At 34.7% G+C, this 15171-nt stretch overlaps 1 protein-coding gene across 4 annotated transcripts in view; it reads right to left on the bottom strand.

Annotated features, from left to right (window-relative positions):
- TDRD3 (tudor domain containing 3) overlaps positions 1-15171 on the bottom strand; it is a 163377-nt gene that overhangs the window by 32095 nt on the left and 116111 nt on the right. For all 4 annotated transcript variants that reach the window (XM_059377644.1, XM_059377646.1, XM_059377645.1 and 1 more), the window contains 2 exons: positions 8453-9303; positions 2409-2534 (listed from right to left, as the gene is read on the bottom strand). In XM_059377644.1, coding sequence (XP_059233627.1) covers positions 2409-2534; positions 8453-9303 — 977 coding nt within the window. The remainder of the gene's footprint in view (positions 1-2408; positions 2535-8452; positions 9304-15171) is intronic.

Genomic DNA, 15171 nt, shown 5'->3' with positions numbered 1-15171 from the left:
CATGAGTGAACAACTGTGTTAAGGCTTCTAAAAACTTCACTGTACCTTTGCAGCCCTTTAATTTTTCTAGTAGGACTTGTCAATTAGCATTTTCTTCTTATTGATTTAGTGAATATTTGCTTTTGATTAACTTAAAACTTGTCACAAAGAATAAGTGCTCATAGACCCCAACATTAATACTCTCAGAGGCCAGGAGAACACAACGCTAACTCTACGTTAAATGTATTGACAACTGCATGCACTCTGGTTCTTCAGGGGCTTTTTATGGAAAAATGCACATACGTATTTTTTTTTTGAAATGGAGATGAATGAAAATGATGGTGACATCATCTGCATATCAAGGAGATGCTTCTACAAACTAAGTCAGATCTTGAAGCAGGTAAAGAAGAATGATCTTGTTCCCCAAAACAATGTTTATGATGCAAAAATATCTGCTATATTAATTTACACAAAATCATAAAATATCAACAATCACAGGAGAGAAAAATACCAAAATCTTCAAAAGATTTAGTGATTCTATCCTGCTTCTTTCTGTAAAATACTTCAAGCATTTTACAAGATTTTTAAGCTGACTGCAAAAAAGTAAATTGGTAAAAAAATGGAATAAAACATAGATGAATATTCACAAATGGGTAGAAAGAATGTGAAAGTATTGCTGTGGTTCCTAATCGCTACATGGGCTGTGACATCTGATAAAGTTATTGTCCAGCTAAATTTACATGGACTTAAAATCAATGATAAAGCAATGAAGACTATCAAGGCGGGGAAAGGCAAAGCCACTGACTGTAGAAAGAAAATTATCACTCAGTACCAAACACCTTTGAATGGAAGAGCTACAGTGAGGAACGACAAATGTGCTCAGCAGTTATGGCCACCCTAAAACAGAGAAAGGAAGTAGAAAAGAGGTAAAGTAAGGAAGCAAAATATTTCTCTAGGGAGAAAAGAATAAAATCAATCTCTTATCAAATCCTTTAAAAAATTAAAAAAAAAAAAAACGAAAGGTAAAAACTCTATTTTGACCCTTTGACTGTAATAGTTAAACACATTTGAAAGCACATTATGAACACCAAACCCGGACTCATCTTCTAGAAATACAGACTTAATAAATAATTATTTTTACCATCAAAATGAGATTAAGAGGTATTAATGGAAAAAAAGAGAAAGAAAATAGCCAGTCATATGAGAATCAGAGGGGCAAAGATATGGTTACGTCAAGTTTCCCCAAGAAAAGAAAGACATAAATTAAGTACTGATGGTATTTTTCAGTCTTTTTTAGAGAAAAAGTGTCTAAACTTTAGACAATGAGAGTGAGGAGAAAGATCTCTTAATTAAATATATGAAACATTAGTAATATATTATAAAATATGAAATGATAAATTATCTAGAAAATTATAGTTTTTCTAGAATAAAAAGTTAAAGAATAAAGTTCCATGGCCCAAAGCATAATTACTTGTACTAGGCTTTTTGTTGTTGTTTTATTTCTTTTGAGGAGAAGGGATGGGGTATGGGTAGGTGACACTGAGGTGGTGACAGAAAAATGTAAGAAGACCAAAACTAAACTAAAGTCAGCAAATGAGGAGACACTACATATTTCAATGATAGGCTAATGTCTGAATAATACAATTTCATAGTATATATTGATATTTTAGAGAAACAGAAACAAATTAGACTTCTAATGATAAGTTTATTAATAGCTACTTATAAATTAGAGAAGGGAAATTTAAAAAAAAAACTGTATGAAACTAATATTAATATGCCTTACCCTCCTGATTTTCTTGAAATGTAACTGAGATTCTATCTATACAAAGTCACATAAGTCCTTATATGAAATAGACTCCCATGAGGCCAATAGTTCTAAATTACATCATCAAAATTATCACAGAACTTTGATATACATTGGGCAACAAAATCAAATAATTATTAAACAGATACTATCGTCAATCTGTACATACACATATGTAAATATATATGTAGTACACACAGCATGACTTTATGTATAATTTAAAGTGTTTTTCTTAATTTGATATGTAACTAAAAAAATAAAGAATATACACGTATCCAACAGGGATTTAAATCTGACAACTGCTGCACATAATTTAGTCAAATTTTAAGGAACAAGCTAGGAAGGAACAAAATATGCACAAAGACTTGCAAACATAAAAAAGGGCACCTATTTCCAAAGCATAATATAACAAAGCATTACACAAGAAAAGTTAATTCCAACGCATTCACTTTTATTGTAGTTCAATGCAACCAATTAGAATTTTATTTTAGGAGTAGCCAGTTTCAAGCAAATTCAAAATATTTTTTTCCACTGGCAAATTTTTTTATTGCTATGACTAATCTTTTAGAGCTACGCATTTTCTTCAAAATAGCTTATGCCTCCGTACAGAATTTGGATCACGTACCCATGCCTCTGTCTGAATGGGCCTGACGTTGCTTAGTAGCACCTCTTCATAGTTTCCATAATCAATGAATTTAACAACTGCTGTCATACCTGAAGAATGGAGAGCTTCGACTTCTGCTCTATAAAACTGAGGAGACAAAAACCAGTTTTAAATATGACAATCGATATTGTCTACAAAGGGCAATATTTGATGGAAATGTAAATACTCAAAGTGTTACAATACAATGTGCATTTTTTAAAAGCTCATTTTTTAAGATTAATTTTTAGTGAAATACATTTATATTGTGAAATGATTACCATAGTAAGTTTAGTTAAGTCCATCACCACACACAGTTACAAAGCTTTTTTTCTTGAAAACTTTTAGGATCTACTCTCTAAGCAACTTTCAAATACATAATACTTGAAAGAAAATTTTTAAGGGAATAATGTTTTTTTTTTTTTAAAGATTTTATTTATTTATTTGACAGAGAGAGATCACAAGTAGGCTGAGAAGCAGGCAGAGAGAGAGAGGAGGAAGCAGGCTCCCTGCTGAGCAGAGAGCCTGATGCGGGACTCGATCCCAGGACCCTGAGATCATGACCTGAGCCGAAGGCAGCGGCTTAACCCACTGAGCCACCCAGGCGCCCCAAGGGAATAATATTTTTAAGAAAGAAAACTTACCTTTAGATAATCATAAGCTGTCTAAAAAAAGGAGAGAAATTCTCTCAGCCATAGGAGTTCTGACATTAGTAAGATTTCAGGACAGAAGGAAGAGGGTCAGTAGAGAATATTCACATGTTAATGGGTATAAAAAGAACTAGTGTTATGTTTTGTTGTTAGCCAGTGAAGCCCTTTTACAATATTAGTCAGACAATTCTTAGTCCTGATCAGAAAATAGAACTATGGAGCAATTTATGTAACAAACAGAAATATACTACAAAAATAAATCTCTAAAAAAAGCCTCACTGCCACGGTCGCTGCAGGCAGCCGGGGTGAAGTAGGGTTATCAGATAAGGAGTAATCACGTTACTTAGATCCAGGATTTACAGGATTGGACACACTGCAAGACTAGACTACTTTATTTTATCAGTTTACCTAATGTAATCTGGCTCTGGGAACTAATTCACATTAACAAACTCACAAGGAGCTGATTTACATTACAATAACAATCAAATTTTTTTCTGTTAAGGTAACTAGAAGTAGGTCAATTAACTAATTGAAGTACTGCTCTACTACAGGTCAACCCACTCAGGACCCAAATTATAGGTCTGAATGTTCCTTAGTGAAGAGGAAATGAAAACAAAAAACTATTTACTTTTAAGGACTATTTCTTTCAAACGATGGCAGTTGGATGCCCTTATTATAACACTACCTACTCTAACAGGATCTCTTCATAAACTCACCAAAATAGAAAATGTTAAAGACAACACAAATGCTTATTGTCTACATCCTTCTAAAATACATTATCCTGACTATACCAGGGAAAAAAATACCTGTTTTTACTGATTAACATCACAAAGGTTATTAAGTTAATCTATAGTGTTTCTTTGCTAGGTCTGGATGCTGGCAAGTTTAGAGACACCATGCAGGAATTTTTCTTTTCTTTCTTTCTTTCTTTCTTTCTTTCTCTCCGGCCCCCCCCACTTCCTTCCTTCCTTCCTTTTTTCCTTCCTTTTCTTTTCCCTTCCCTCCTCCTTTCCCCTCCTCTTTCCTCCTTCGCTCCCTACCCCTCCTGTCCCCTTTCCTCTCCTTTGGAATTTTTCTTATATTAGAGTTCTTGATATATGCTCACATCTATCTATCCCTCCTTTATTTCTTAACCTCACACTTCTGTGATCTGTGAATTGCTATATTTCTGGACCTATGCTTCAAGTGTTAGTTCTGGTAAGTTCAACAAACAAGGGTTATATCCGAGGAAAACAAATAAGTTGACATCCTTTTACAAGCTTAAAGTCTAATAAAAACAACCTGCGGAAAAAATGCCTTCTATATAACACGGACTGCACTCTACTAATGGTGCAGTAATACTGCACTTAATAAGGCTGAGGCATTTGGGAAGAACTTGCTGGAGCAGATGACAATGGCTATAGTCTTCAAGGATGAAGAAGGTTTAGCTAAGTAAAAAAATTGAGGAGGGAGTTCCACAGAAAGTTAATGAGATATAAAATATGGAGATGAGTGCAGGAAACTGGAAAGCTTAGAGTTAATTATGGCATGATGTGAGAAGGGCCAACCAATAGGAAATCAGATGGACATGAAGATAAGGGCCAGCAGATGGGATCTGGATGCATGCTATAGGCTAGATTTGTTCCACAGGCGACAGATTCTAACTAGAGTGACATAGTATAAGACCAGGATCAGTGATAGTAGTTTCAATGACAAATTGAAGAAGAATAAGGTTTAAGACAAGAAAACCATTTTGGAGGTTGGTACAGTATTCCAGTTGAGGTCAGAAAAACTGAACTAACTACGACAGTGGAGAGAGAAGGAGAATTGTCCCAAATTCTCAAATCCTTCTATGGAAATAAAGGTTGAGAGAAGGCAAGATACTATGAGAAACTTTTTAAATGATAGATTATGCTAATTAGTTGATTATCCTCAATATCGCACTACAATGCAATTAAGACTACAGTTTCTTAACAACAGTTATAACTCATGTCTTTCTTAAATCTTTGTCTTGGTTGGTCTCTGGTTAGAAAATTGGAAAACTGATTATTCTTGACAAAACATTTAAAAGCTATCTTTTAAATTAGGTGTTTTCAGAAGATAAGTAATCCCATCTCTTTCAGAGGGTGAATATTATTTGTTTAACGGTGTAATTTTAGAAAGTCCACAGTCGCTCACTCTAAAATAAAAGTACACATCCAATTAAAACTAAAATAGTCACCCTAGATCATCCAATTATTCTAAGAATACTCTAAAAGATCAAAACATTTTGGGAACTGTTAGGTATTCTCTTTCACAAACTAAATGCCATTATATTAAATATATTTAGAAAAGCAACAGATGAATTCAGTATTATTTGATTTTTTGAGATAACTAGTTAAAAATAAAGCTTTATTAATAATTTCATCATGTATTTGAAGAAATTAGGGTAAGAGCACAGACAGAACTATCTGATATGTCCCAAGTACCTGACACTTGGCAGCTACTCAATTACAGTTTACTCAACATTTGTTGAAGAACTTATCTGTTGAGTCTAATATCTGAATATATTTAGGTCTGTTATTATTCTCTATTGCTTACTTCTTATTCATTTTCTCTCTCTGCATTTTTAACGACATCTCCTAATTTTTTATAGGATACCACACACTACATATGAAATACAGAAGAGGTTATAGAAAAAGTTATTTTTCACAAAAAGAATATTATATTTTCTTTTGGCAGCAGACAGAGTACAAATAGATATCCTTGAGCCTGTAAATCGCTGGTTTTAGGCTTTGAAATGGCTTGTTTGTATTAGTTTTGCACTTATTACTAGGACATGATCTTTGTGCGATTTCAATAGAAACCATGAGTCATATACTAACCCTTTCAAAAGTTACTGAACTTGAAACTCCATTTACTTCCTCTGCTCACTCTGCACATCAAGATCACCAATAATCTTACATTGTCCATTACAAAAAAAAAAAACCTGTCCATTCTCAGCATAATCAAACTTTTACAGAAGCAACTGACACAAGTAGCCATTCCCTCTTAGACAGATACCTTTAGCTCTATCAACCAATGCTGATTTCCAACTACTTTACCTTTACTTGCCTTTACCAAGAGGGAGAAACAGCTAAACATAAATAGTCTCCCACTATCTAAATCAAATAGTTCCTGCATGTTGGAAAGCGAGTAGCCTGAGTTGTAAGAGTAAGAGTCTGGGTGGTGAAGATCACCTGTACTTGCTTTCCAGGCCTTCCTAACAGCAAGGGAAGAGCCAGTGAAATAGTTCCAACCAATGAGACTGTCTGATGGTACTTCTGGAATGGCTTCTGCTTTTCTTGAAGAAGAAGGGAGAAAAGAAGGAGGAGAAGGAGAAGCAGGAGGAGAAGGTGGTGGCGGCGGCAGCAACAACACGCTAGTGCTGTCTCCTCCTCTTTCTAGCTTTGAATAAAAACTCAACAGTAGAGATGCTGCTTCTAGACAGATGCAATCCCACATTCATACAAAAACCTGACATGACTATGCCATCTAGTTATACCACCCTGTACCCTTCTCTTTGCTATCACCGGGAAACACCTAACACCCTGCTTATGCTTCATCATTCACTGAACACAAGAGGCCCTAGTTCCTGATCTCCGGTCCAACTGCATCCTTTTAAAAGATCTAACCACATTCCCTAGGCTGAATGTCAGTTCCCTGAAAACTACAGTTAACTGCATCCACTACTCCTTTTAGCCAAACACAAATACTCATGGGCACAGCCTTACCTTCTCAACTGAAACTACTCTACCTATGAAATATTTATTTCAAATATTTTTTTCTTTAACTTAATCCTCACATCCACCCAGCTCTCTCACACTATAACTCCTCTTTTTTGTTTTTTACTATGATCTTGTTGATATGTCCAGTTCCCTACCAATCTCCTTTTTTTCCAATATAAGTGCCTCCTTCAGAATTAACTAATTACAGGGTGTACAAGTAATTATGAAACCCCTTCATCGTGGGAGAAGCAGGGCTGCTGAGGACAACTAGACAGAGCCCTGCCTTCAAGAAAATGAAAATTATGGTAAGAGAAAGAGCTTATCAATCCTAGAACCAAAACTAAAAATACTTACATACTATGGTAAATTTTAGAACGTGAACAAGGCACTGATTGAGAAAGACAACAGTGATGGAAGGAGGAAGGGGCAGGGGGAAGAAGGCTTCTCCAGGAATTGATCTTGGAGCCAAGCCTCAAGAACAAGAAAAATAGTTGGTAGAAGAGCATGTTGGGCAGAAGGGAAAACACATGCAAAGGTCCTTCTCTCTGAGCATCTTTCCTCTTTCCCCTCCTGTTCCCTATTAGTATTATCCCTCTCTTCCAGACTCTTATCTAATCCACTGTATTCCTTCTTGACTTGTATCTGTCTTTCCCTTCGCTTTCTCCATGATTACTTGCTTTTTACTGTAGCCAGCATATAACATAGAACTAAAGAATGTTTAAATTATTGGCTTAAGGGGCGCCTGGGTGGCTCAGTGGGTTAAGCCTCTGCCTTCAGCTCAGGTCATGATCTCAGGGTCCTGGGATCGAGCCCCACATCGGGCTCTCTGCATAGCAGGGAGCCTGCTTCCCTCTCTCTCTGACTGCCTCTCTGCCTACTTATGATCCCTGTCTGTTGAATAAATAAAGAAAAATCTTTAAAAAAAACACAAATTATTGGCTTAATAATTATCATTAATGTTAGCTAAATAATTAACCTTCCCGTTATTTTTTAAGTAGGCGAATTGCGTATTTTCTTCAATTTAAAAACAAAATCTGCAGAATTTAACTCTGTGTCACTCAACTCATTTTCTTCCTTGTGAATCAGTATAACTTTATTAGAAAGAAAAGTAAACATTGATAGTTCAGTTGATGATAAATGAAGTAACTGATCAACTTCACTTAATTACTTTTTTTTTTTTTTAAAGATTTCACTTATCTATTTGACAGAGAGAGAGATCACAAGTAGGCAGTAGGCAGAGAGGCAGGCAGAGAGAGCGAGGAGGAAGCAGGCCTCCTGCTTGTTGAGCGGAGAGCCTGATGCGGGGCTTGATCCCAGGACCCTGGGATCATGACCTGAGCCGAAGGCAGAGGCTCAACCCACTGAGCCACCCAGGCACCCCCACTTAATTACTTTTAAATACTGTTCTGATATATGATCTAAAATCAAACCTTACCTAACCAAATTTTGAGATCGAGTCTCCCTAACCATTCATAAAAATATTAAATATTTTATTTTTCCTTTTATAAATTACATATCTATAAATCTGTTCAAAGACTTTAAACAGTTATAGCCATAGAACAAAATTCACAGTCCCAAAGCATGGCCGTCTATACTCTCACTGCAATGTGACATTTAGTAATACCAGTATATGATAACTTCAGTGCATGCATACCTTGTTGTCTTCCCAGTAAAGTGCAAAACATTCGTCTCCAGGTTTCCACAATTTTGCGTACTCCATAGGAATAGACGATTCCAGTACTTTTTCTGGTTTAATAGGCCCAGATCTTCTTTTGGGCCCACTACTGTAAAACACTTTATCATCATAGGGCGTAGCTGTGATGGGTCCTGTTGGCTTAATAGGTCCTACTCGCCGGCCCTTCAGTGGCATGTCTGTCTCTCCATTTGGAACACCAGTGAAACTATTAGTTCGGACAGGATTCTGGAAATCAGTATTTACATTAAAATGTTTTTCAATTTTTACACCACTGAAAGTTTCATTAGTTATTGTTCGTGGTTTCCTGTCATAAAAATGATCAGGATTTGCTGTTTGGTTTTCTCTTTTCCCACGTTTTTGATTATTATAATCAGTGGATTCTTGAGGAAGTGGATTTTCTTTTGCCTCTGCATAGGACGGGCCTTTTCCTGATCTGCTTTGCATAGAGTTATCCCTTTTTTTGAAAGCACCATCACTGTGCTGAGAACTTATAGGGTATGTAGTATCTTTAGTTCTGTCATATCTGGAATAGGGTCTATCACACTTGATTCTCTCTTCAGCCCATACTTCAGATCCTGAAGAAGTACTTGGTCTTTCAGAACCTCTGTTTCTAGGTAATCCACTGCCTTCTAAAACTGACTTTGAATTTTGGGTGTCTCTTTGAAAACGAGGAGGTTTCTCATTTCTTGGCTGTCTGGTATCATTTCGCGGAAGATACCTTGGTTGATTATTATCTTTTACTCCATTTTGCTCAGTATTTGACAATCTGTGCTGTCCCTGATGAAGCTGCTGCAGCTGTGATTTAGGTTCTGAAAAATAAAAGTTTATTACATATGTATTAAATGAAGGCTCTGCATTAGAACCGGATTATTTAAAAATATCTAACAATTGTTATGTTAATATGAATTATCAAGCTACTTATTCTACCACCGTCCACTACCTCCCCACCTCATTACCTTAATCCCTCTCTGCTTCCTTCAAGTTCTGTATTCCTAATGTATTTCTGATTTACAGTTTTCACTAATATGGCTGGCTAGCCACATCAGTGAAGTAAGACAATGATGTGAACCATGAGACAATGGTGGAAATCTAGAAGGAATCTATCTTTGTCCTTGAATGTTTGTATTCTTGTAATATAGCTAACCATATATGCTATTCTGGTAATTCACTTTCCAAGACATTAATGAAACAGAATTGCAAACTGCTAAGAAGCTGCTATGAAACTGTACAACTATTGCTTTCCCAACTCTTTCCCAAATTCCACTTCAATTTAAATACATATGCTATCATTGTCTGTCAAGTTCTAGCCTCTGCAAAAATGTTACTCCTCAACTCTGTCTGGATCTGGAATTGTTATGTGTTCAGATTACAAATAGATATCCTACCATAGAAAAGAATAAATAATTTTTTGACTTATCAAAGTAATTAAGAGCAGGTAATACTTGGAAATACAGAAAAAAATGTCAAAAATATGAGTAAGCACAATAGTGCAGATAATGTCCAACTAGTAACCCAAAGCAGTAACATAGTAAATACATACTAATGGATAATTTACTGTCTATATTTCATGTAGTGATTTTTATTGTACTTCAATCTGTAACTTGTCATTTATACTTTCTTCATTGTTTCACACAGCATGTTTACAACCTCATTACTAAACATATTGACTGGCCTTTGGTGTACATGTCTTGTTTCTCTTGTCATATACAGGGGTTACAGTATTTCTTAACAGTGGCCTACTGACATTTTGAGTGAGACGCTTTCCTGCTTTTTAAGAAAATTAACCTTTCTCATACCCAGGCACTAAATCCCAAAGCATCCTCCCTAGTCACTCTGACGTCCAAATCTGTTTCCATACATTTTCAAACACCCACTGAAGGCAAAGGGTACCAGGTAAAATGTCTCAAATGACAGGAAAAAGAGAAGACCCTTAAAAGTTCCTGAGTGACAAAGTAAGATCAAGACTCACAATGGCAAGAAACTTCTCAATACAACCACTGGAAGTCAAAGCCAATCTAATAGGCTTTACATGTCTTTGAAATTAAAGGAAAATTATTTCCTAAGTACAATTCTATACCCAGCCAAATCACCCATTAATTTTGACAAAGATACATATTTTTTCAAATATGATCTCAAAGAGAAGACAAGACTATTTAAAGAGATAATTTTTAAAAATCGCCCTTTCTCAAGATCTGCTTTATAAATATAACACAAGTATCTTATTTTTAACAACTGCAGTCAATATTATATTTTTCTTCAGAGAGAAGAAAAATGGCCACCTTTAGTTTCTATTGGCACTACTATCCAAGAATGATAATTGAGGGAGGCAAGAAGAGTGAACATAAGTAGGACACAAATGAGCATTTTCAGCAGAAAGCATGTACTGGCATTTGTTCCAGTCATTCTTAGAGAATAAAAACAGCAATTGCCTCTTGCTGACTATCTGATATGTATTAGGCACCACACATCGGCCTTTATATACATTATCAATAGTCCTCACAGTAGTCTCAAGATATTAAGATTTATGTAACAGAGAGAGGTCCCTTGCAGAGTGCACTGAAGGAAATTTTCAGCCTCCAAAACAAGTAAAATATGAAGGTATTTTGTTTGCTGTCAATTAGGTTTGAATAGATATTTGAGAAGTATGAATTTTAGAACTGCTATGTTTAGGAATCAATTTTTAAGTTATGCCAATTAGGGCCACCAATATCTATGATGGTCAGGAAGTACAAATAACTTTGGTCATCACGAGAGCAACTAAATATCCTGGATTACAGATAGGGATCTGGATAATCATGTATACAAAAAAAATGGACAATCATGTATACAGAATGTAGGTGTGGGAGAGTTTGATTTCAGTTCTTCTAAAAGAAAAAAAAAGGACAAGATTTCCATATTTATTTGATGACGTAGATTAGATTACAGAATAAAAAAGTAATTTACTAATTTTGAATATACTTTATTATGCTGAGATAATAATAGTGAGAGAAGAATTCCTACAGAAAATTATTGTTTAAAATAAAAACTGCTCTTAGAAATAAACTTATTTTAATAAGGCAGAAAATACAACTATACTTTTAAAAGAACACAGTTTTCACATACAACCACTTTTTTCAAAAAAAAAAAAAAAAAGAATAACAGTAAGTCAAGAAAGGAAGGTCCTTAAATGTTTCATGATTCTTGAATGTGCTTAAATCCAGTATCTTTTCTTAGGGTGTTATGTAATGAAGTGAGATACAAAGAAAGTATTTTCAAAGTAAGCTAACCTATTAAATAACAGAATATGCTCAATTACTAAATTGTGGAAAATTTGATTTTAAATAAAGAAATAGCCCAAAAATCAAACAGAAATAAATCTTCATAGTTTTCCCTCAGAATCTAATTGTTCTCTGCCACACTTCTTCAGAAGGCATGATGATTTCAAACCACCCAAAAAAACTACTCAACACCACATGTGCCACTCTAGTAATAAATATACTGAGATATTTTTCCATATAGGCAGTGGGATAAAATGCAAGGTTTTTTTTTTAAATGACCTGAAGAAGAAACATGAAACAAAAACATATATAGAAATTGGTAACATTTAATTTTAAATAGGAGAAAAAAGGGGGAGATTAGCAAAAACAATGGAAAAATTCATCAAAAAATGGACAAAAATGTGAAAACAATTAAAAGATCAACGTGATATCCTTTTTTTTTTTTTTAAGTGGATTCCTCACCTAGTGTGAGGCTTGAACTGATGACCCTCAGATGGAGAGTCGCATGCCCCACTGACTGAACCAGCCAAGAGCCCCTAAAAGAGCAAAGGGATAAAAGCTCAAATGAAGAAACTAAAAAAAGACTGCTGTATGAGTTTAGTCTGACTTGTGATAAAATTTTCATATCACATCAGAACATTAGTTCCTAATGTATGTTTTTAAGATAATTGATTACAATGTTTTACATTCTCATGATTTGAAATGTAAGGGTCATTAAAAATGAATTTACTAATCGCCACAAACTATTTGGGTTTGTATATAGGAATGTGCTGAATTAATCGGGCATCTTAAAATATTAATACTTCCCCACTGAATATTCATTTTCCAGTATTAGTTGTACCTGCATTTTATAGTTAAAAATCCAGTATATTTTATTTCCTGATGATTCTTCAACTTATTCTGAGATATCTACCAGAAGTGACTTAATATTTATTAAGATTTTACTATGTGCCTGACTCTACTCTGAAGGTCTTTTGTCTATATTATTTCATGTAATTCTCATATTCACCCTGAAGAGCAATATTATCTTTATTTTCCAAATAAAGAAACAAAGAAGGCTAGAAGCTAGAGAATGTTGCCAGAATTTAAACTCAATTCTCCTTGAAGCCACTATTTCCCACTATGCCAAGCTGCCTGACCAGAGAAACAAAACAGAATGCAACCAATGTGTTGGCTACAATTTTATCCCCTACATCTGTTCACTTCTGGTGAGATGCAGAAATCACAAAGGCTTTTTCCCAATCCCTGATGGGCTGAAAAAATAAATCTGGATACTAGGAAAATTTGGATACTACCAGAATCCTGACCTAAAATTTTAAGTCTTTATCAATGCAGAAAAAACCTAAAACCCTTATTAAGAGTTGGACTGGTATCTGGAATCTCACAAACTGACAGAGACAGCAGTGTGTCAGGTACAACCTCTGGAGAAGGACTGTATAGGTTATAACACAGCTCGGACAGGTAATAGTTTTGTAATCTTTGACAAGAGATAACTTTTCAGAGCCCCCTCTTTAAGACAGGGATAACAGAGGATTAACTAAGTTATATATGCAAAGTACTTAGGACAATACCTGGTTTTAATAAGCATGCAGTAAATGTGAGCTGTCACTGTTACTATTATGATTATTATTAGCATTATATTAGATATAAACAAATTTAAATACCTGGATAATAAGTTGCTTCTCTATTTACACATCTCCCCTACTTCCAACCCCTACCTCTAGTAAGGATCCTTTCCTTGATTTATTTTTCCCTTTGTGCTTCTTTTTGTTGTTGTTGTTGAAAATAGGGCAGAAAGAATGCCTTAGTAAAAATTTCACTGTCAAATTATAAAAAATCATATTATAGAGAAAATTCAGATAGATCAGAAAATCAAAATCTTACTCTATTACTGTTTTTCATTTAAAATATTATAAACATTCTCCAGATAAAATTCTCTTATACACCCTTTGAAATTTTTCTATATTAAAAAATACTAAGAAATACTTTAAAAAGTAAAAAAATCACTCATAATCCTATCATAAGAAATACAAATAGAATGGAAGTACTACCTTCTGCCTACCCAAACCTACCTCTAGAGATAGCCAATATTAGCATTTTCAGAGGTTATTCTTCCTTTTTATATAATTCATACAGACATATCTATACATATTTTATTTATTTTTGAGCAAAAAAAGCAGACTCATGCACATCTCAACAGCTGCTGTATACTTTTAAGTCAACTATGCATTAAGGCCATCTTCCCATTTTCCATGCCCAGAGGCATCTCATTAATTTTGACATTCCATTTTTTTTTTAAGAAGGTACTTGAAATATTATTATGTATTAACCAAAATGAGGGTGGAGTGTAAGTCTTACTCGGCATTGTTTTCTCTAGTACCTAGCTGTAATATAGTCAAACAAATAGTATTCAGTAAGTATTTATTAAAGGAAAGATACAGTTACTAAAAACAATGGGAATGGGATAGCTTCTAAGTTCAAAATCATTACCTGTTTAACACTGTCACCTGGGCTCAGCTAAGGGAGCAACACTGAAATAGAAAATACACTTTCTGTAAGAAAGGTTTGCATCAAAGCACATTGGGACAGAGATCGAGTTCAGTGATTACAGAGAAATACTGCACAACATAAAAACACTGAGCTCAAGCCAAACAAGTTCATTCTCCTACTTCTGAGTGATGCATCTTTGACAAAGTCACAAAGATACCCAGTTTCTTCATCTAGAAAGTGTGGATAATTATAATTATTACAAGATTATGGTGAAGAATCAATTAGGAAGTAGTTGTGAAATTGTCTTTTTCATGGTCCGGATGAGGTCTTTGGATTAGACTGACAATTGGAATTAAATCCCAGTCCTATCACTGAGCAACTGTGTGACCTTTGAAAACTGGAATAATGCTACCTACATATTTTCTTCATTCAGTTATTCTATACTATAGTTAGGTGAGCATGGACTCTGGAAAAGCATCAATACTGTTCTAGTCACTTTATACAAATCAGTGGTAAGACTCATAATCTCTTTATCCTGTGGTGCTTTAGGTATAACAGGAAGCAGCAGACAACAAATAAGTAAAGTAGTAACAGTTTAAAATTGTGATAATGACTAAGAAGGAAATATATAGACTTCTATATAAAACTGGGAGGAGTGGGAGTATACCAATTTAGGAGGAAAAGTTCTGTGAAGAAGTGTGCTTTGGCTGCACCCTAAAGATGAGAAGCAATACAATGAAAGTCAAGAAGAGTAATCCAAGAAGCAACACCACACATAAAAGTCCTGGGCTGGAAACTTGCCTCATAATGTGTCCCTGAAAAAATCCTTGCAGGCAGAATTTTAGATAAAAACATAATCACCACTAATTATTAATTTCAAGGAGGAAAAGGTTATATATATATATATATAACCTTTTCCTCCTTGAAATT

The sequence above is a fragment of the Mustela nigripes genome, chromosome 15 (genome assembly GCF_022355385.1).
Source record: "Mustela nigripes isolate SB6536 chromosome 15, MUSNIG.SB6536, whole genome shotgun sequence".
Lineage (NCBI taxonomy): Eukaryota > Metazoa > Chordata > Mammalia > Carnivora > Mustelidae > Mustela > Mustela nigripes.
Note: the sequence above shows the minus strand (reverse complement) of the source record. Positions and strands in the feature narration are given on the sequence as shown.